The sequence below is a fragment of the Oncorhynchus nerka genome, linkage group LG23 (assembly GCF_034236695.1).
Source record: "Oncorhynchus nerka isolate Pitt River linkage group LG23, Oner_Uvic_2.0, whole genome shotgun sequence".
NCBI classification, from domain to species: domain Eukaryota; kingdom Metazoa; phylum Chordata; class Actinopteri; order Salmoniformes; family Salmonidae; genus Oncorhynchus; species Oncorhynchus nerka.
The window spans coordinates 27,899,827-27,920,312 of NC_088418.1; the positions used below are offsets into that span (position 1 = coordinate 27,899,827).

Below are 20,486 nucleotides of genomic sequence, written 5' to 3' on the forward strand. Positions count from 1 at the left end.
GATGAATGCACTTTGGTGCGAAAAGTCCAACTCAATCCCAGAACAGCACAGACATTGTGAAGATGCTGGAGGAAACAGGTACAAAAGTATCTATATCCACAGTAAAACGAGTCCTATATCGACATAACCTGAAAGGCCGCTCAGCAAGGAAGAAGCCACTGCTCCAAAACAGCCATAAAAAAAGACTACGGTTTGCAACTGAACGTGGGACAAAGATCGTACTTTTTGGAGAAATGTCCTCTGGTCTGATGAAACAAAAATATAACTGTTTGGCCATAATGACCATTGTTATGTTTGGAGGAAAAAGGGGGACGCTTGCAAGCCGAAGAACACCATCCCAACCGTGAAGCACGGGGGTGGCAGCATCATGTTGTGGGGTGCTTTGCTGCAGGAGCGATTGGTGCACTTTACAAAATAGATGGCATCATGAGGTAGGAAAATTACGTGGATATATTAAAGCAACATCTCAAGACATCAGTCAGGAAGTTAAAGCTTGGTCGCAAATTGGTCTTCCAAATGGACAATGATGAGCAAGGAGGCCTACAAACCGGACTCAGTTACATCAGCTCTGTCAGGAGGACTGGGCCAAAATTCACCCAACTTTTTGTGGGAAGCTTATGGAAGGCTACCAGACAGGTTTGTCCCAAGTTAAATCATTTAAAGGCAATGCTACCAAATACTAATTGAGTGTATGTAAACTTCTGACCCACTGGGAATGTGATGAAAGAAATAAAATATTAAATAAATCATTCTCTCTACTATTATTCTGACATTTCACATTCTTAAAATAAAGTGGTGATCCTAACTCACCTAAGACAGGGAATTTTTACTAGGATTAAATGTCAGGAATTGTGAAAAACTGTGTTTAAATGTATTTGGCTAAGGTGTATGTAAACTTCTGACTTCAACTGTACATAAGTATCAAAAGTACATGTAATTGCTAAAATACAACTCAAGTATCAAAAGTAAAAATATAAATAATTTCACATTCCTTATATTAAGCAATCTGTATTTTTGTTACGGATAGCAAGCGGCACACTCCAACACTCAGACATAATTTACAAACATTTGTGTTTAGTGAGTCCTCCAGATCAAAAGCAGTAGGGATGACCAGGAACGTTCTCTTGATAAGTCTGTGAACTGGACCATTTTCCTGTCCTGCTAAGCATTCGAAATGTAAAGAGTACTTTTGGGTGTCAGGGAAAAATGCATGGAGTAAAAAGTACATTATTTTCTTTAGGAATGTATTGATGTAAAAGTTGTCAAAAATATGAATAAAGTAGAGCTACTTTAAAGTATTTTTACTTAGGTACTTTACAGCACTGGTTTTGTTGCTAAACAACCAACCCGTCTATGCTATCACATCCGCAGCATCATACGCATGGCATGCTGCTGCTACCTCTCTCACTCCGACTGTACCATGACCAAATTCATAATTGACCATGACTCATGACAGTCTACTCAGGTGCTGTTCTGGTCAATGATGTATACAAACACTAGATTGGTTATGCTACTGTATGTATTGACCAATGTGAGGCTTTGAAACCACTGTCCGCCATATTGGTACGACTCACACGGAGCAGTCCTGCATAGGAATTAATGACATTCTGCAGTATTTCAATGTAATGTTTCAAGGACAAAATGACATGTATTTAAATATTTCTTCTACTTCTGTTAAAGTTCTACTTTAAGGAGCATTTTCATATATATCTATTTTTATATATGTATATATATATATTTTTTCACATAATGTAGGTTAGTTTAAAAGTATGCTTTAAGGTGTTTGTAATAGAATATACTTGACAAAAATGAATGAAGACATTAACAAGTGCATTTCTAAAACTTTCAAAACCTTATTTACGAATGCCAAGAGTGTGCAAAGCTGTCATCATTGGAAAGGGTGGCCACTGATTTGTTTAACACTTTTTTTGGTTACTATATGATTCAAAATGTGTTATTTCATAGTTTTGATGTCTTCAGTATTATTCTACAATGTAGAAAATATTTTTAAAAATAAAGAAAAACCCTTGAATGAGTAGGTGTGTCCAAACTTTTGACAGGTGCTGTAAGTCATGTCAAAATGGGTACAATTAGGAAATTAGCTTTAAAAGCTGAAAAAATAGTCAGCTAGAGTCACCAGGAGTGGTATGGTGATGATTTATTGTGTCAGAAGAACAAAAGGAACGTGTATTGTAGCTTGGAAAGGGATGGGAGCATGAAGTGAAAAGCTTTGAGCAGGGCAGCGGTAAAAGGTGTCATCTTTTGGCGTCTCGTGGAAATTGAGGCTCAATGTCTTATACACCACATACGAGGAGTAGTAGAGGCACTTCGCCTGAACCATATGGATGGAGGAGGAAGGAAAACTTATCAGTGTTATTACTTTCTGATGAAGAGTTTCTCCCACACATGAATAGCTGGGACATATGAGATACGCGGTGAGAGCTTTTCTGAACAGGCCGTTGCGATGTCCTAATTGTAAGTAAGTTTGGCGGTGCGTCAGACTGAAATAAATACTGCATATTGCTGGATGCAGTGCCGCAATTGTGGTGGGAGCCACATTCCCGAGTTCAATTAGTGCCGTGTAAGAGTGAAGGATGTCGAAGTAGGAAGAATCTAGGCTGTCCAGCAGGTCTCCTGTGCAAAGGCATTGGAAATTGCTGAAGGAGCAAGTTGAAATGAGGAAGAAATGTCAATAGATGTTTTGCAGCCTGCGGAGAATTTTGTTTCTCAATTGAGGGATCCTGAAACTCTGATAGAAAAAAAAAAGGTGGATTTTGTTATGTTAATTATGCAGCCGATAAATTGCACAGGAAAAACCAACAAGAAATCAAAGTAGTTAGACATCATTGTGAATGCGACAAAAAGGTTTTGGGATCTACAGGACATTGCAGGTAATACTGTCTGAAGACGTTCCCATCTTGCAGGCCCCAGAGCTTGTGTAGGGTTTTGAGTAGACATTTGAATCTGACTGAAGGAGAAAGGCGAGCAGTTTTTATTCAATTTTTTTTAAACAGTTTTCAGTTTTTGCCCCGCCTAGTTTTTAGCGGCAATGCACCTTTTTGATTGTAGTACGCCATAAAACCTAAGAGAAGAAGAAGAAAGGCGAGCATCTTTGCTAGCTTGGAAGCCAAACATTGTGCCAGGAAAGAAAGAGAGTTTCAAAACTGATGGCACATCAAGTGGAGATGCGAGTGAGAAGAAATGGATTACAGTAGCGAACAAAAATGAGACGAGAAGTAAAGACTAGTAAATCTAGTTCTGACTTTTTTTGTTGGAGTGAGGGTTTTGGAACAATGGAGTTACCTGGGAGATTAGTTTTGAGTCATATTTTGGGGTTACGTAATATAGCCTGTAAGACTTTGTGCCCAAACCTATGCAGTTAGACGGGAGGAGTATCGTATGCCAGCTGAGGTTAAATGCTGAAATTGTGGTGGTGAAACATGTGCCCGAAGTCCTGAACTGCCCTGTTAGGGTGAAGGAGACAAAGGTGGCAAGAATAAGGCCTGTCCAGTGTGTCTCCTATCTGGAGGAGTTGAGAAGAGGGAAAAGAAGGAAGTGACGTTGAAAAAACAGTGGTAGTTGGATTTGACAGACAGGTAAATGTTCCTTGCCAACAGGAAGGATCCTGACATGTTGCATGTTAAAAATGTGTACTTTGTAACATTTATTGCAATGGTTATAAACTGCACAGCGCAAAGAGAGAGAAAATATGCAGTTAGTTGGGCCAACAGGATTGAGGGTATTTCATGTAATTTTGTATTATCAGGGAACAATCTTCTCAAACTAAGGCAATTTGATATGTTATTAATTTCATAATAAATCAAATCAAACTTTATTTGTCACATGCGCCAAATACAAAAAGTGTAGACTTTGCCGTGAAATGCTTACTTACAAGCCTTTAACCAACAGTTCAATTGAAGAAGAAGAAAATAGTACAACACATACTAAGGTTTTCAAAAATAGGAATGGGAATGTCTATGGGCCTACATTGGGGGGTTCAAAGGTCATACATGTATGCATTTGGGGTTATATTGAGCCAGAATGGACAGTATTAGGATGTGTTCTATTATCACATGGTACCCTAGTTTAGTGTTTCCCAAACTGTTGGGCACGAGTGAAGTCCAGATCAAATGTTCAGATCAACTTTCCCATGTCAGCTAACAATTTTTAGCTAGGTTTTTTAGCCCATATATTTTGTTGTAATGTTTGAGTCACTCAAATATCACAAGAATAAACATTAGACATGGCAAAATGCATAAAATTGCAAGAAAATTTGCATTAAAACTGCACAATTCTGGGAATTCCTGCTCTAGATGATGACTACACCAAATTTCACACAGAACAAGGAGACCCATTGGGGAAGTTCTTAATAAGTAATAATAGATTTTTTGTCAATAATCAGTATCATAAGCCTACTGTTTTTCAAAATGTCTGCCATTCATTTCATTGGGGAGGAACTGCATTGATTTTGCATGGCCCTAACTGAGTTTATGTTTGGTGTAAAAGACCAATAATGTCTTAAAATGTGTTACAATGAAGATAAACCTAAATGATGACCAAAGTATGTCAGAATGTATTCACACCTATTGTAACAGCTTTCTTCCTGGGAAGGAGAGGAGGACCAAAATGCAGCGTAGTTAAAGTTCATGGTTCTTTAATAAGAGAAACTAAACATGAACCGAATACAAAACAATAAACGTGGCAAAACCAAAACAGCCCTAACTGGTGCAGAAAACACAAAGACAGGAAACAACCACCCACAAATCCAACACAAAACAGGCTACCTAAATATGGTTCCCAATCAGAGACTAACACCTGCCTCTGATTGAGAACCATATCAGGCCAAACATAGAAATAGACAAACTAGACACACAACATAGAATGCCCACCCAGCTCATGTCCTGACCAACACTAAAACAAGGAAAACACACAAGAACTATGGTCAGAACGTGACACCTATTGATTTTTCTATTGTGTTACAAGGTGGGATTAAAATGGATTTAATTGTAAAAAATGATCTCAAACACAACCAAAACAAATAGAAAATGCATCCAACTAATTTGTAGAGTTACAACGCTGATGTCGTCATTGCGTGCTATGAATAGGGGACCAAATACTTAACTTTTGACTACTTTAATACACATACGACACCATTCTGTATACTTCTGGCCCTTCTTTGGACACTGTGTTAACTAACCTCCAGATGAGTTTCAATGCCATACAACTCTCCTTCCGTGGCCTCCAACTGCTCTTAAATGCAAGTAAAACTAAATGCATGCTCTTCAACCGATCACTGCCCGCACCTGCCTGCCCGTCCAGCATCACTACTCTGGACGGTTCTGACTTAGAATACGTGGACAACTACAAATACCTAGGTGTCTGGCTAGACTGTAAACTCTCCTTCCAGACTCACATTAAGCATCTCCAATCCAAAATTAAATCGAGAATCGACTTCTTATTTCGCAACAAAGCATCCTTCACTCATGCTGCCAAACATACCCTCGTAAAACTGACCATCCTACCGATCCACGACTTCGGCAATGTCATTTATAAAATAGCCTCCAACACTCTACTCAACAAATTGGATGCAGTCTATCACAGTGCCATCCGTTTTGTCATCAAAGCCCCATACACTACCCACCACTGCGACCTGTAAGCTCTTGTTGGCTGGCCTTTGCTTCATACTCGTCGCCAAACCCACTGGCTCCAGGTCATCTACAAGTCTCTGCTAGGTAAAGCACCACCTTATCTCAGCTCACTGGTCACCATAGCAACACCCACTCGTAGCATGCGCTCCAGCAGGTATATCTCACTGGTCACCCCCAAAGCCAATTCCTCCTTTGGCCGCCTTTCTTTACAGTTCTCTGCTGCCAATGACTGGAACGAACTACAAAAACCACTGAAGCTGGAGACTCATATCTCCCTCGCTAGCTTTAAGGACCAGCTGTCAGAGCAGCTCACAGATCACTGCACCTGTACATAGCCCATCTGCATTTATTTATTTGTCTTGCTCCTTTGCACCCCAGTATCTCTACTTGCACATTCATCTTCTGCACATCAACCATTCCAGTGTTTAATTGTTATATTGTAATTTACTTCGCCACCATGGCATATTTATTGCCTTACCTCCCTTATCGTACCTCATTTGCACTCACTGTATATAGACTTTTTGTTTTCTGTATTATTTACTGTATGTTTTGTTTATTCCATGTGTAACTCTGTGTTGTTGTATGTGTCGAACTGCTATGCTTTATATTGGCCAGGTCGCAGTTGTAAATGAGAACTTGTTCTCAACTAGCCTACCTGGTTAAATAAAGGTGAAATAAAAAAATTAAAAATATATATATAAGTGAATTTATCCCAATACTTTTGGTCCCCTAAAATGGGGGGACTATATACAAAAAGTGCTGTAGATTTCTAAACGGTTCACCAGATATGGATGAAAATACTCTCAAATGAAAGCTGAAATTCAGCACTTTAACCGCATAGTCATTGTATCATTTCAAATCCAAATTGTTGAAGTACAGAGCCAAAACAACAACAAAATTGTCACTGTCCCAATACTTTTGGGGCTCACTGTAACATGTAAGGTTAGAGAGCATAATATTAAGATCATGATGGTCAGGGGCATAATAGATTACAATCACCAATGTTCCTTTTTAGAGATCATTTGTGTTTACCTAAATTTTTCTGGGGAGAACTCAACAAATGACAAGAGCACACCTTTCATTTCAGCATGATGAGTATTGCTATACAACAGACTATTACAGGTGGCAACTACTTTAGAAAACCAAGATACTACTGTATTTGCATCTCATGGACTATTATTTGCCAGTATGACCAATTTCCATAAAACAAATATGTAGTTCTGCTATTTGTAACACTGTTGTTTCAATGATGAGTCAGTCTAGGTAAATCATTAGATCTGATGGCAAACATTTACCAAATCCCATGGTTTTGAGGACGAGATCCACTCAATAGAATGTTCCATTGTTGTTTGATACAATCATTTTAAATGAGGATGTGAACGTTCCAACTTTTCTCCTTTATCCATAGAGATCCTAATAAATTACTATTAAGTATAGAAAGCTTCCGTAGAGGCTATCATATATCAATTTGATCAGGGGTTTGTAGGGAACAATTTAGCACCGTTAAAAACCTTTGCCACACCAAAGGGAACATTTTCAAACTCTCGCGGGAGCCATCTTTCCTGCAATTGATTTATTTTTCTTGTTGTTCACCCGGTACAGTAGGTGGCGGCAATACACCAGGATGAAATGGATTTCTAACTAACCTCATTTGTTCAATAGATTGTAGCACAGAAAGAACAATGAGCTAGATATTTCACCGGATGTAAAAATGTGAAGCAACCGGTTCCCGTTTCCACTCACTACCAAATATGGTGATGAGCGGAAGCCCAGTGGCCAGCAGTGGGAGAAGATGGGGCGAGATGGATTTTGTCTGCCATTCTGCATATTTTCTCATATATTAAACATTTGATCTCCTTACAGTTTTCTGATTCCGAAACTAGAATTTGTAACAGACCGAGTGGACTGAGTTTGGAAGACTTTGCCAAAGTAAAAAAAAAGGCGTTTAGAAGGAGTGCATGGGCGAATTGAATGGTTGCACACGCTCACTTTACATAGTAGGCGTTCCCTAATGAAATATGCAAATAAATGCTAGAACGCGCCAATAGGATCTCACCACTCGTGTTTGTCTCTGCCCACCTCTTTGCTTGATCGGCCAACTAGGATTAATTTGCTCCCATTGGAAACGACAGGCTCTGGTCTATCTTTAAAAAAATCTTTGGTGATAGTCTGCCATTAACTCTCGAAGAAGAACATTGCGCCAACGGGGGTATATTCACAAGACATGGTGGTGCAGCTAGAGGTCGTATACAAGGTAAGGCTGAGAAACTTTTTTTATTTAATATTAACGCTAGCTAATATTGTGTTGACTTGTCCCACGACGTTGATGAAACGGGTCGGTGCGATTGCCTGCGGGTTTCTGTATAGTCGTACTAGCCTTTATGCTAGCTAGCTAAACTAACGGTAGCTAGCTAGCCTGAGTGAATGGTGTGAATTAGGTTGACCATTGAATGAAATAGCGTCATAGTACTAGCTTATGTTAGCTTAGCGTCAACTGGTTTTGTCTAGAAGGGATACAGATTTGGTCAAAATTGACTTTAATAACCGGTTTGGGAGGATTTCCATGCACAATCGGCTGCCTAGGCAACTTCTATTTTACGCAGCAGGTTATAATAATTAACGTATTATGTTAGGATAATTAGGATAACAAGGTCAGGAAAAAGGTGAGGGTTAGCTCAAATGCAAAAACTATTTTCGGCGTAATTTGACAAAAGCTCTATCCCATCTAAACAACCGATCCAACTGTGATTTGATGATCAGGCAACAATATGAGCTAGCCTGTGCTGTGTAGCTAAACACTGCACCTGTCCTTGCCTATGCAGTTTACTCAGCCATGAAGCTACTTCACACGTCACTTTTATGTTCACTACAATAACAAATTGCGAAATTATTTTCGTTAAGATTTCATGATCATCATCCCCCACAATGGCATCTGTCTTGTCCGGCTTAATTTGACCCGTTTTTAATGAAGATTAACAGGCAGTTTGTGAGTCGGATTAACCTAGCTAGTAGCCACCCACGCGTGGATAAGATGTTTTGGCATGCAAACGACCTACTCAGCGTTCCATTTCTAGGAAGAAAACGTTAATGTATGTATAACTGCTAATGAGTCAAATAAGCGACGTGTGCAGTAGCTATACCTTTCATATGTATGCCTAGCTTGCAAGATGTGTGAAAGGTCAATGTACCACATCTATCATTTTACCTTTTTATTTAACTTGGCAAGTCGGTTAAGAACCAATTCTTATTTTCAATGACGGCCTAAGAACAGTGGGTTAACTGCTTTGTTCAGTGGCAGAACGACAGATTTTTACCTTGTCAGCTCGGGGATTTGATCTTGCAACCTTTCGGGTTACTAGTCCAACGCTAGGCTACCTGCCGCCCCATATGTCCGTTCAATTGAAGCATTCTTAATAGGACTAATGATAATAGCTCTCTTAGATTGTTTTGTAAATATTGATGGCCACAGGCAATTCATATGCCTGTACCAGGATCAGTGAAGCGTCCATACGTGTTAAGATTTCTGAGCAAAGTCCAAAACCCCTGTTTGCCTTGCTTTTTTGGGGCAGAAGTAGTGAAGCCAGAATTATAAAATAATAATAATTATAACACCTTCAAAAATGTTATAAAGCCTGTGTTTGGTGTTATGATGGTAGTCCTACCATCAATAATTTCCTCACTACCCCTGTTTGAACACGGCAGGTCATTGACCTTTGCAAACCCAGCAGAATTCTAGTCACACTTCTGTCATCAATGTGCGGGTCACCTACTACAAGAACACAAAGGGACAATGCAGCAAAGCTCAGTATGTCATTCATTGCTTGCTTGAGCTGGGCAGGAGCAGTTTGGCTTAGTTTATGTCCTATTCAGTGATTAGCCACACACACACACGTATATATTTATACATACATACTCACACACTTAAACATGCACCCTTGTTGGTGTAGCTATCCATTTATAAAGAGATTCTCTCAGCGTCTGATGGTGACCTAGTTCTAAACTGGAAGGCACTACCCATGGCGTGATTTTCAGATGAATTACATTAGGAATTCCTCCCCAAGCTATCTGTCCACAAATTAAGTTTTGTGTGTATACTCGTTTTCTTGTTTGTCAATGCACAGTGATTAGCATAAGCCTACCACAGTGAATGTTGAGCTATTATATTGGCCATGGATTTATACTGTAGCCAGGTTAATTTTAGTAATAGGTTTGATGAACTGTAGCAGCCTTTCTACTTCGGTATCATAGACTTATTTCAAGCCAATGAATCAGCCTCATTGAAACTGTTTTTATATTGACTTGGCATGAACTGCCAAACATAAGAAATGGAATGATCAGAAGAATAGTCTACAGCCCGACTGAGACTTGCCATTGACCTACATCAAAAACAGAGGGACAAAGGGAGCGACGGAGTGAAAGGAAAAGCGAAGGAAGGAGAGGGGGGAAAGAAAGGTTCACTTGACTTCAATTCCACCCGGTCCCATAGCTTTGTGCCAGACCTACGTTTCTGAATAACGATAAATCATTGTAAATAGGTTGGTAGCCACAAACCTAATGCTTGTTATACCTAATGCTTGTCTTCCAGAAAGTTAAGCTTCCGGCTTACGTACAGCAATAAGGGCTTTTGTGAGGACAAACACTGTTCCGTTGATGACTCCAGCTAAAAGTCCTGACGATGGGCTTTTATGATACTGCATCTCATGTCACCCCAAGGTTGGCTTGCTGCTGTGTTACAGTGAGTGGGTTCATTTGACTGCAGGACTACAGGGAAAGGCAATAGTACAGAATATGTTGCTCTTTGTTTAGTGCAAAGTTCCTCTTTCCAGCAATGTGATAACAAGAACTTCGGGTACAGATGCGTATCAGATTGGAGATTGGAGATTGTATTCTCATTGTGCGCTGTTGTATTTTCGCTGAGCTCACTTGGAATAGGCGAACTCCCCTTTTTGCTCAATTTTAGAGGAAAAGACGAGCTAGATTGTCTGTCCATATTTTCTGTTAAACAAAGAGCCATTTTTGAAAGTAAACACAACAGGGTTCCCGGGGTTTGGGTTAAGTAAATAACATTTTCTGTGCAGCAAGAAAACAACACATTTATTGCAACGTAGCTGCAAGACCAATTGTGTTTTGGGGTTAACCAAAACACAGGGTTAGGCGATTCCATATCGAAGCAATCGCCTGTTCTCCCCCATTTATGACCTTGGATCAGATGAGACATCCCACTGAATTTGAACTCAAAGCAGAGTGAAATTTAAATAAATAAAAGAAATCCCATGTTTACCCGGTAGAGAAATGGTTAGAATGTGATTTCTGGACCTGCCATGTGTATTTATTGATTAGATAATGTAATGCCGAGTCATAGGGAAGACCTTGCCCAACAGCTGTAGACTGCCAAGTCATCATCCCAGTATTGTAGAGATTTGGAAGGGGATATTTCAAGGGTCAACAAAGGATATTCTCATTATGGCTAGTAGGGCATGGAATTGCTAGGGACCTCATGATACTTAGGTGCCGGTACAGTGCATTTGGAAAGTATTTACTTTTTCCATGTTTTGTTACAGCCGTAGTCTAAAATTGATAAGGGAAAAATAAATGTTATCAATCTACACACAATACCCCATAATGGCAAAGCAAAAGCAGGTTTTTAGAAATGTTTGCAAATATATTGAGAATACAAAACAGAACTAGAACTACCTTATTTAGTTGCGGTCGCTGGCGGTGCAGTTGCCGTACCAAGCGGTGATGCCCGACAGGATGCTCTCACTGTGTGTCTGTAAACGTTTGAGGATTTTAGGGAAAGGTCGACCGATTAATCGGAATGGCCGATTTCAAGTTTTCATAACAATCGGAAACTGGTAATTTTGGACGTCGATTTTGCCGAAATATATATATATTTTTAGATTTTTTTAATCCTTTATTTAACTAGGCAAGTCAGTTAAGAACACGTTCTTATTTTCAATGACGGCCTAGGAATAGTGGGTTGACTGCCTTGTTCAGGGGCAGAACGACAGATTTTTACCTTGTCAGCTCAGGGATTCAATCTTGCAACCTTAGGGTTAACTAGTCCAATGCTCTAACCACCTGCCTCACGAGGAGCCCGCCTGTTACGCGAATGCAGTAAGAAGCCAAGGTAAGTTGCTAGCTAGCATTAAACTTAATCAATCATAATCACTAGTTATAACTACACATGTTTGATGATATTACTAGTTTATCTAGCGTGTCCTGCGTTGCATATGCAGTGCGCATTCGCGAAAAAGGACTCGTTGCTCCAACGTGTACCTAACCATAAACACCAATGCCTTTCTTAAAATCAATACACAGAAGTATATATTTTTAAACCTGCATATTTAGCTAAAAATAAATCCAGGTTAGCAGGCAATATTAACCAGGTGAAATTGTGCCACTTCTCTTGTTCATTGCACGCAAATTCAGGGTATATGCAACAGTTTGGGCCGCCTGGCTCATTGCGAACTAATTTGCCAGAATTTTACGTAATTATGACATAACATTCAAGGTTGTGCAATATAACAGGAATATTTAGACTGATGGATGCCACCCCTTAGATAAAATACGTAACGGTTCTGTATTTCATTGAAAGAATAAACGTCTTGTTTATTCTGAGATGATAGTTTCCGGATTCGACCATATTAATGATCTAAGGCTCGTATTTCTGTGTGTTATTATGTTATAACTAAGTCTATGATTTGATAGAGCAGTCTGAGCGATGGTAGGCAGCAGCAGGCTCGTAAGCATTCATTCTAACAGCACTTTAGTGTGTTTTGCCAGCAGCTCTGCTGTTTATGACTTCAAGCCTATCAACTCCTGAGATTAGGCTCGTGTAACCGATGTGAAATGGCTAGCTAGTTAGCGGGATGCGCCCTAATAGCGTTTCAAACGTCACTCGCTCTGAGACTTGGAGAAGTTGTTCCCCTTGCTCTGCATGGGTAATGCTGCTTTGAGGGTGGCTGTTGTCGTTGTGTTCCTGGTTCGAGCCCAGGGAGGAGCGAGGAGAGGGACGGAAGCTATACTGTTACACTGGCAATACTAAATTGCCTATAAGAACATCCAATAGTCAATGGTATATGAAATACAAATGGTATAGAGAGAAATTGTCCTAAAATTCCTATAATAGCTACAACCTAAAACTTCTTACCTGGGAATATTGAATACTCATGTTAAAAGGAACCACCAGCTTTCATATGTTCTCATGTTCTGAGCAAGGAACTTAAACGTTAGCTTTCTTACATGGCACATATTGCACTTCTCCAACACTTTGTTTTTGCATTATTTAAACCAAATTGAACATGTTTCATTATTTACTTGAGGTTAAATTGATTGTATTGATGTATTATATTAAGTTAAAATAAGTGTTCATTCAGTATTGTTGTAATTGTCATTATTACAAATACATTTTAAAAATCGGCCGATTTAATCGGTATTTTAAATTTTTTTTGTCCTCCAATCGGTATCGGCATGGAAAAATCATAATCGGTCGACCTCTAATTTTAAGTTCCATGCTAAATATCTTCAGCCTCCTGAGGTGTGGGTGGACCATTTTCAGTTTGTTAGTGACTTGTACGCCAAATATCTTTAAGCTTTCCACCTTCTCCACTGCAGTCCTGTCAATGTGGATGGGGGGGTTTCCTGAAGTCCACGATCATCTCCTTTTGCTGACGTTGAGTGTGAGGTTGTTTTCCTGGCACCACACTCCTAGTCCTCACCTCTCTGTAGGCTGTCTCATTGTTGGTAATCAAGCATTCTACTGTTGTCGTCTGCAGACTTGATGATTGAGTTGGAAGCGTGCATGGCCACGCAGTCATGGGTGAACAGGGAGTATAGGAGGGGGCTGAGCACTCACCCTTGTGGGACATTTAAAGGTCTTACTCACGCTAGCCACAGAGAAGGCCCTTCTCTGGTGGCACTGCTATCCTCAAAGCGGGTGAAGAAGGTATTTAGCATGTCCGTAATTGTCTGTAGACCCTGCCACATACGTCTCATGTCTGAGCCGTTGAATTGAAACTTCTTTGTCTCTGTACTGCCGTTTTGCCTGTTTGATTGCCTTATGAAGGGAATAACAACACTGTTTGTATTCGGCCATATTCCCAGTCACTTTACCATGGTAAATGCAGTGGTTCGCGCTTTCAGTTTTGCGCGAATGCTACCATCTATCCATGGTTTCTGGTTATGGTAGGTTGTAATAGTCCGTTGGTACAATATCTCCTATACACTCCCTGGTAAACCATTTCAGTGTAATCGTCGCTATTATTCTTTGAAGCTACCCGGAACATATCCCAGTCTGCGTGATCAAAACAATCTTGAAGCTTGAATTCTGATTGGTCAGACCAGCATCGAATGGTCCTTAGCATGGGTAATTCCTGTTTAAGTTTCTTCCTGTTTGAGTTTCTGCATCTAGGAAGGGACGAGCAAAATGGAGTCGTGGTCATATTTGCCGAAAGGAGGGCGTGGGAGGGCCTTGTAGGCATCTTGCCAGTTGGAGTAGCGGTGGTTGAGTGTACTACAGTCTAGAGATCGACCGATTTAATCGGAACGCCCAATTTTAATTAGGGCTGATTTCAAGTTTCATTAAACAATCTGTAATCAGCATTTTTGGACACTGATTATGGCTGATTACATTGCACTCCACGAGGAGACTGCGTGCCAGGCTGACTACCTGTTATGCGAGTGCAGCAAGGAGCCAAGGTAAGGTGCTAGCTAGCATTAAACGTATCTTATAAACACAAATAATGTTAACAATCACTAGTTAACTACACATCGCAATTGTAAATGTAAATGCCCAGGTCGCAATTGTAAATGAGAACTTGTTCTCAACTTGCCTACCTGGTTAAATAAAGGTGAAATAAAATAAATAAATAAAAAACACATGGTTGACGATATTACTAGTTTATCTAGCTTGTCCTGCGTTGCATATAATTGATTTGGTGCCTGTTAATTTATCATTGAATCACAGCCTACTTCGCCAAATGGGTGATTTTTAACAAGTGCATTCGCAAAAAAAGTATTGTCGTTGCACCAATGTGTACCTAACCATAAACATCAATGCCTTTCTTAAAATCAATACACAAGTATATATTTTTAAACCTGCATATTTAGCTAATATTTTCTGCTAACATGAATTTCATTTTAACTAGGGGAAATTGTGTAACCTATTGCATTCTGTGCAAGCAGAGTCAGGGTATCTGCAGCAGTTTGGGCCACCTGGCTCGTTCCGAGCTGTGTGAAGACCATTTCATCCTAACAAAGACCGTAATTAACTTGCCAGAATTGTACATAATTATGACGTAACATTGAAGGTTGTGCAATCTAACAGCAATATTTAGACTTAGGGATGCCACTTGTTAGATAAAATATGGAACGGTTCCGCATTTCACTGAAAGAATAAGCATTTTGTTTTCGAAATGATAGTTTCTGGATTTTACCATATTAATGACCTAAGGCTCGTATTTCTGTGTGTTATAGTTAAGTCTATGATTTGATAGAGCAGTCTGACTGAGCGGTGGTAGGCAGCAGCAGGCTCGTAAGCATTCATTCAAACAGCACTTTCCTGCATTTGCCAGCAGCTCTTCGCTGTGCTTCAAGCATTGCGCTGTTTATGACTTCAAGCCTATCAACTCCCGAGATTAGGTTGGCAATACTAAAGTACCTATTAGAACATCCAATAGTCAAATAGTCCTATAATAACTACAGCCTAAAACATCTTACCTGGGAATATTGAAGACTCATGTTAAAAGGAACCACCAGCTTTCATATGTTCTGAGCAAGGAACTTAAACATTAGCTTTTTTTACATTGCACATATTGCACTTTTACTTCTCCAACACTTTTGTATGTATGTGTTATAAAAATTGGCCGATTAATCGCGGTATTGGCTTTTTTTTGGGTCCTCCAATAATCGGTATCGGCATTGAAATATCATAATCGGTCGACCTCTACTACAGTCTGACAGAACTTCAGCAGAGTTTTTCCTCGCATTTGCTTTGTTAAATTCTCTAGCTAAAATAAATGTAGCCTCAGGACATGTGATTCCCAGTTTGTGTGATTTTTGCAAATCGATACTTGGAGTCAAAGTATCGATATATGTAACTGTTTTATTTCATCACTAATGGCAAGGCTATATTCAGCGATAAGGCATGCAGGGGTGTGGTACATGGCCAATATACCAAGGCTAAGGGCTGTTACTATGTACTTCGCAATGCAGAGTGTCTGGTTACAGCCCTTAATCGTGATATATTGGCCATATATCACAAACCCCCGAGGTGCCTTTATTGATATTATAATCTCGTTAACAACCTAATTAGAACAGTAAAAATAAATGTTTTGTCATACCTGTGGTATATGGTCTGATACCACGGCTTTCAGCAAATCCGCATTCAGGGCTCGAACATTATAATAAAACTTGATGATGAGCCTAGCCTAGATAGGCCATCTCTGTCAGTGTTGTTCAAAAACACAGAGCAGCGGCGCCACATGCGTGCACACAAGCACAACACACACACAGCCCTGTGGGTTTGGTGGACCCTGCCTCTGCCATGTCGGGACCCCTCTTCCCGATAGCTGAACAATCAGGCGCAGGTGCTACTTTACACACACACACACACAGGCTCTGGCCCCCGTCGCTGCTTCTCCATTCCTGTTCTCACACACCCCATGCTGATTGGAGGTCTTTGTCTGGTGTGAGACATGGTCTGTTCTGTTGTATTTTCATCAGATCAAAACTGAATCAATGTCTGCTTGCATTTTTCTCTCGTGGACCAAACTCAGCAGCTCACGCCATAAGGGCAAATATATGCTTTGATTGAAACAAAACATGGTGGTTGGTAATTGGCGTGCAGATGCTTTATGAACGTTTCACCGGTAAAACGTGTTAAGCTGTCCAGGGTTTGGCATTAGTCTGAAAGGCACTTGCCCATCAGACAAGTCAGCAGTATTTTTTTGGGGGGGGGCTGCGTGAAGATAGGTCACTTGCCTGAAAATGTGAGAAAGGGTTCTTCAGTTTTGAGAGACTCCTATTCATTTAAATGAAACCTGGGCGTGAGCATGCCGGCTCCAGGAGAGGCCTGCGCTGCTGTAGCGTAAAATTACCTTCAGGTTTTTGTTTTCAACACACAGTTCATCCCCGGGATCAAAAGGATGTACAGTGCATTCGGAAAGTATTCAGATCCTTTGACTTTTTCCACATTTTGTTACGTTAAAGCCTTATTCTAAAATGGATGGGGTGAAAAAATCCCCCTCAATCGGCACACAATAGCCCATAATAACGAAGCAAAAACAGTTTTTAATACATTTTTTTTTTTAAATATCTCTTTACATAAATATTCAGACCCTTTACTCAGTACTTTGAAGAGGCTGTAATTGCTGAAAAAAATGTGAGTCTTTTTGGGTATGATACTACTTGGCGCACCTGTATTTGGGGAGTTTCTTCCATTCTAATCTGCAGGTCCTCGCAAGCTCTGTCAGGTTGGAGGGGGAGCGCTGCACAGCTATTTTCAGGTCTCTCCAGAGATGTTCGATTGGGTTCAAGTCTGGACTCTGGCTGGGCCACTCAAGGACATTCAGAGACTTGTCCCGAAGCCATTCCTTCTCTCTCTTGGCTGTGTGCTTAGGGTTGTTGTTGTTTTGGAATGTGAATCTTTGCCCAAGTCCGGTCCTGAGCGCTCTGGAGCAGGTTTTCAAGGATTTACTCCGTTCATCTTTCCCTCAATCCTGACTAGTCTCCCAATCCCTGCCACTGAAAAACATCCCCACAGAAAGATGCTGCCACCACCATGCTCCACCGTAAGGATGGTGCCTCTAGATGTGATGCTTGGCATTCAGGCCAAAGATTTAAATCTTGGTTTCACAAGACCAGAAAATCTTGTTTCTCATGGTCTGAGTGTCCTTTAGGTGCATTTGGCAAACTCCAAGCGGGATGTTGTGCCTTTTTTTTTACTGAGGATTGGCTTCAGTCTGGCCACTCTATCATAAAGGCCTGATTGGTGGAGTACTGTATAGATGGTTGTCCTTCTGGATGGTTCTCCAGTCTCCACACAAACTCTGGAGCTCTGTCAGGCTGACCATCGAGTTCTTGGGCACCTCCCTGACCAAGGCCCTTCTCCCTGATTGCTCAGGTTGGCTGGGTGGCCAGCTTTAGGAAGAGTCTTGGTGGTTCCAAACTTCTTCCATTTAAGAATGGAGGCCACTGTCTTCTTGGGGACCGTCAATGCTGCAGAAATGTTTTGGTACCCTTCCCCAGATGTGCTTCGACACAATCCTGTCTCGGAGCTCTATGGACAATTCCTTCAATCTCATGGCTTGTTTTTTGCTCTGACATGCACTGTCAAGTGTGGGACCTTTTTTATATAGACAGGTGTGTGCCTTTCCAAATCATGTCCAATCAATTGAATTTGTACAACTTGTAGTCTACCTGTGGTTAAATTCAATTTCTAGTCCTATAGCAAAGGGTCTGAATATTTATGTAAAAGTATTTCTGTTTTAATTGAATACATTTGCAAACATTTCTTAACCTGTTTTTGCTTTGTATTTATGGGGTATTGTCTGTAGATTGAGGATTCTTTATTTTTTAAATCCTTTTTTAGAATAAGGCTGTAACGTAGCAGGATGGAAAAAGTAAAGGTGTCTGAATACTTCTCGAATGCCTAGGCCTGGTTAGTAGTGCTCTGCTCACACTGACAAGTTATGCGTCAGTGTAGCAGGTAAAATAAAACATTTGTAGCACCTATGTAAGGCTGCAAGGTGTTTTTTGTTGTTGAACACCTTAACTGGTCAACCACAGAGCAGGCTCAACCTGCCCGGCTACCATAAATGCCATACATTTTCCATCTTTCACTTAAACTTTAGGGATGGGCTAGGTATACTGGAATTCTTTGCAGTGTTTTTTAATTTTTTTTATTTATTATATTATTATTATTATTTATTATTTATTATTTATTATTTATTATATTATTATTTATTTTATTTTTTTATTTTTTATTATTTTAATTTGAGGTGTCTTTGGTGGACGGGGTGGGTTCGGTCTGGTCGCACACTTCTGCCTCAAATATCCCTCTGAGATGGTGTGTGAACACTCCAAATGCACTGTTTTCCCTTCTACTCTGAAACCAGTATCACTTTTTTTCCATGGCAAAAAAGAACAAAGCAAACCCAAACTATTTGGTCCTTTTTAAAATTCTGCTGTATGTCAAATATTGTATGCTATAGCATAGGAAAATTTGACTTGAAGGCAACGTGTGGTTATGTGAATGTATGAATCTATATAGAGGTTAACTTATTAGTTTATACATGGGTTTATCTGCGTGTATTTTTATGCGTGTGTGTGTGTGTGTGTGTATTTGTGTCTCATTTGGGGTGGGTGGGTGTGGGTAGCCTATAACCTGACACCGAAGGGGAAAAAGGCTCTCGCCCACAGGTCAGCAAATTGGTTTCTGGTGGTAATACATACGTAGGTCATGAAGGACGTGAAGGAAAGAACTCGGGCTGGGAAAAAAATATCTCCACTCTTTTTGCCACGTGCCAGTGGTGATGCCCCATGATCTATTTTGAGTAGCTGGAGAGGTCACTCTCACCCCCAATTCTGTCATTCCCAGTCCCAACTCTAGGGCCCTATAAAACCTGCGACGCAGACGTAATCGCAGAAATCGGACAATAAAACAGAATTCAACAATTATATTTAAAAAAAACTTAGCAGGAAATCAATTAAATGCATTCAACTTATTAGAACATTTATTTGCCCAAGTTTATCATAAGACATGAGCAGAATGCATCAGTGACTTGTATTTCCTGCAACTTTCTGAAGAGGCAATGACACAGGAACGCCCGTCTGTATGTGTGCGGTGATAATGGTAGATGGAAAGGCTGTCCCAAAAACCTCCTCAATTTAATGTTAACTTATGCCTCCCCTGGCAGAATTATATCATGACAGTTTGTCTCAATCCAGTGGGGATTTGTTTCAAACTCTGCCATGATCATGTGTGGTCCAGAAAACTGTCTCCTGCTAGCTGTGCAATTGAATTAAAAAATAACTACACTCTGAAATGGACATTTATTTTTAATTTGACACAACCCCAATTCTATCATCTGTCACCCCAGTCCAAACCCCCTCAATTGTTTGGCCTGCTCTGTTAGGTATGTAAGCGCCATATGGCTTGGAGCTCGGTCATGGCTATGGGGACCTCTTGATGGCATTTGTGTTGATCTGTGATTGTGAGTGTCTCTCGATCCCGCAGATTCCTAGCTGGTGTGTGATATAAAGGGAGGAGATGGAAGTGGCCGTCACGATTGGGCCAGACAGCCTGCTCCAGGTCAATGGAGCCGACCAGGGAGGCAGCCGCTGGAAGCAGCCTAACGATGACTCAGTAAGATGGGATTGAACGATGAAGTAGTGATGTGGTTCCCCATGTTTGTTTTTTTTAGTTGCTGGGATTTTTATTTTAGGTGGGTTGGCGCTAATTTATGGAGGACTGTCTTGCACAGTAATGGTAGAGGAAACACTAAGAAAGACTTGACCACCGATGGCGAGGAGAATTGCTGTTGGTTGAGAATTTGTGTGGGTGTGAAAGACCAACACGGCGCAAAAATCTATTTCCTATATGGGATTCTTTTGTTGTTTTGAACGATGGCGCAAACTGAAGTGTCTGTGTCCAGGACCGCAGTTCCAGTCCGTCTGTCCTGCGCTGTGTGACCAGCACGTGGAAGGAGGGCTTGCTGAACAGAAAGAGGCCATTCGTGGGCCGCTGCTGCCATTCTTGCACGCCGCAAAGTCAGGTGAGCCGAGCCGTGGTCTAGTTTACTCTAGCCGTTGACTTACTCAAACCCCAGCCTGGTG

The 20,486-nt window shown here is 40.6% G+C and overlaps 1 protein-coding gene across 1 annotated transcript in view; it reads left to right on the forward strand.

The window, feature by feature from the left end:
• The first annotated feature begins 7,769 nt into the window (after positions 1–7,769).
• The window catches only part of gpam (glycerol-3-phosphate acyltransferase, mitochondrial), a 42,213-nt gene continuing 29,496 nt past the window's right edge, over positions 7,770–20,486 (forward strand). Inside the window, exons 1-3 of the mRNA XM_029629563.2 lie at positions 7,770–7,902; positions 19,888–20,016; positions 20,306–20,425. Coding sequence (XP_029485423.1) covers positions 19,921–20,016; positions 20,306–20,425 — 216 coding nt within the window. The 5' untranslated portion in view covers positions 7,770–7,902; positions 19,888–19,920. The remainder of the gene's footprint in view (positions 7,903–19,887; positions 20,017–20,305; positions 20,426–20,486) is intronic.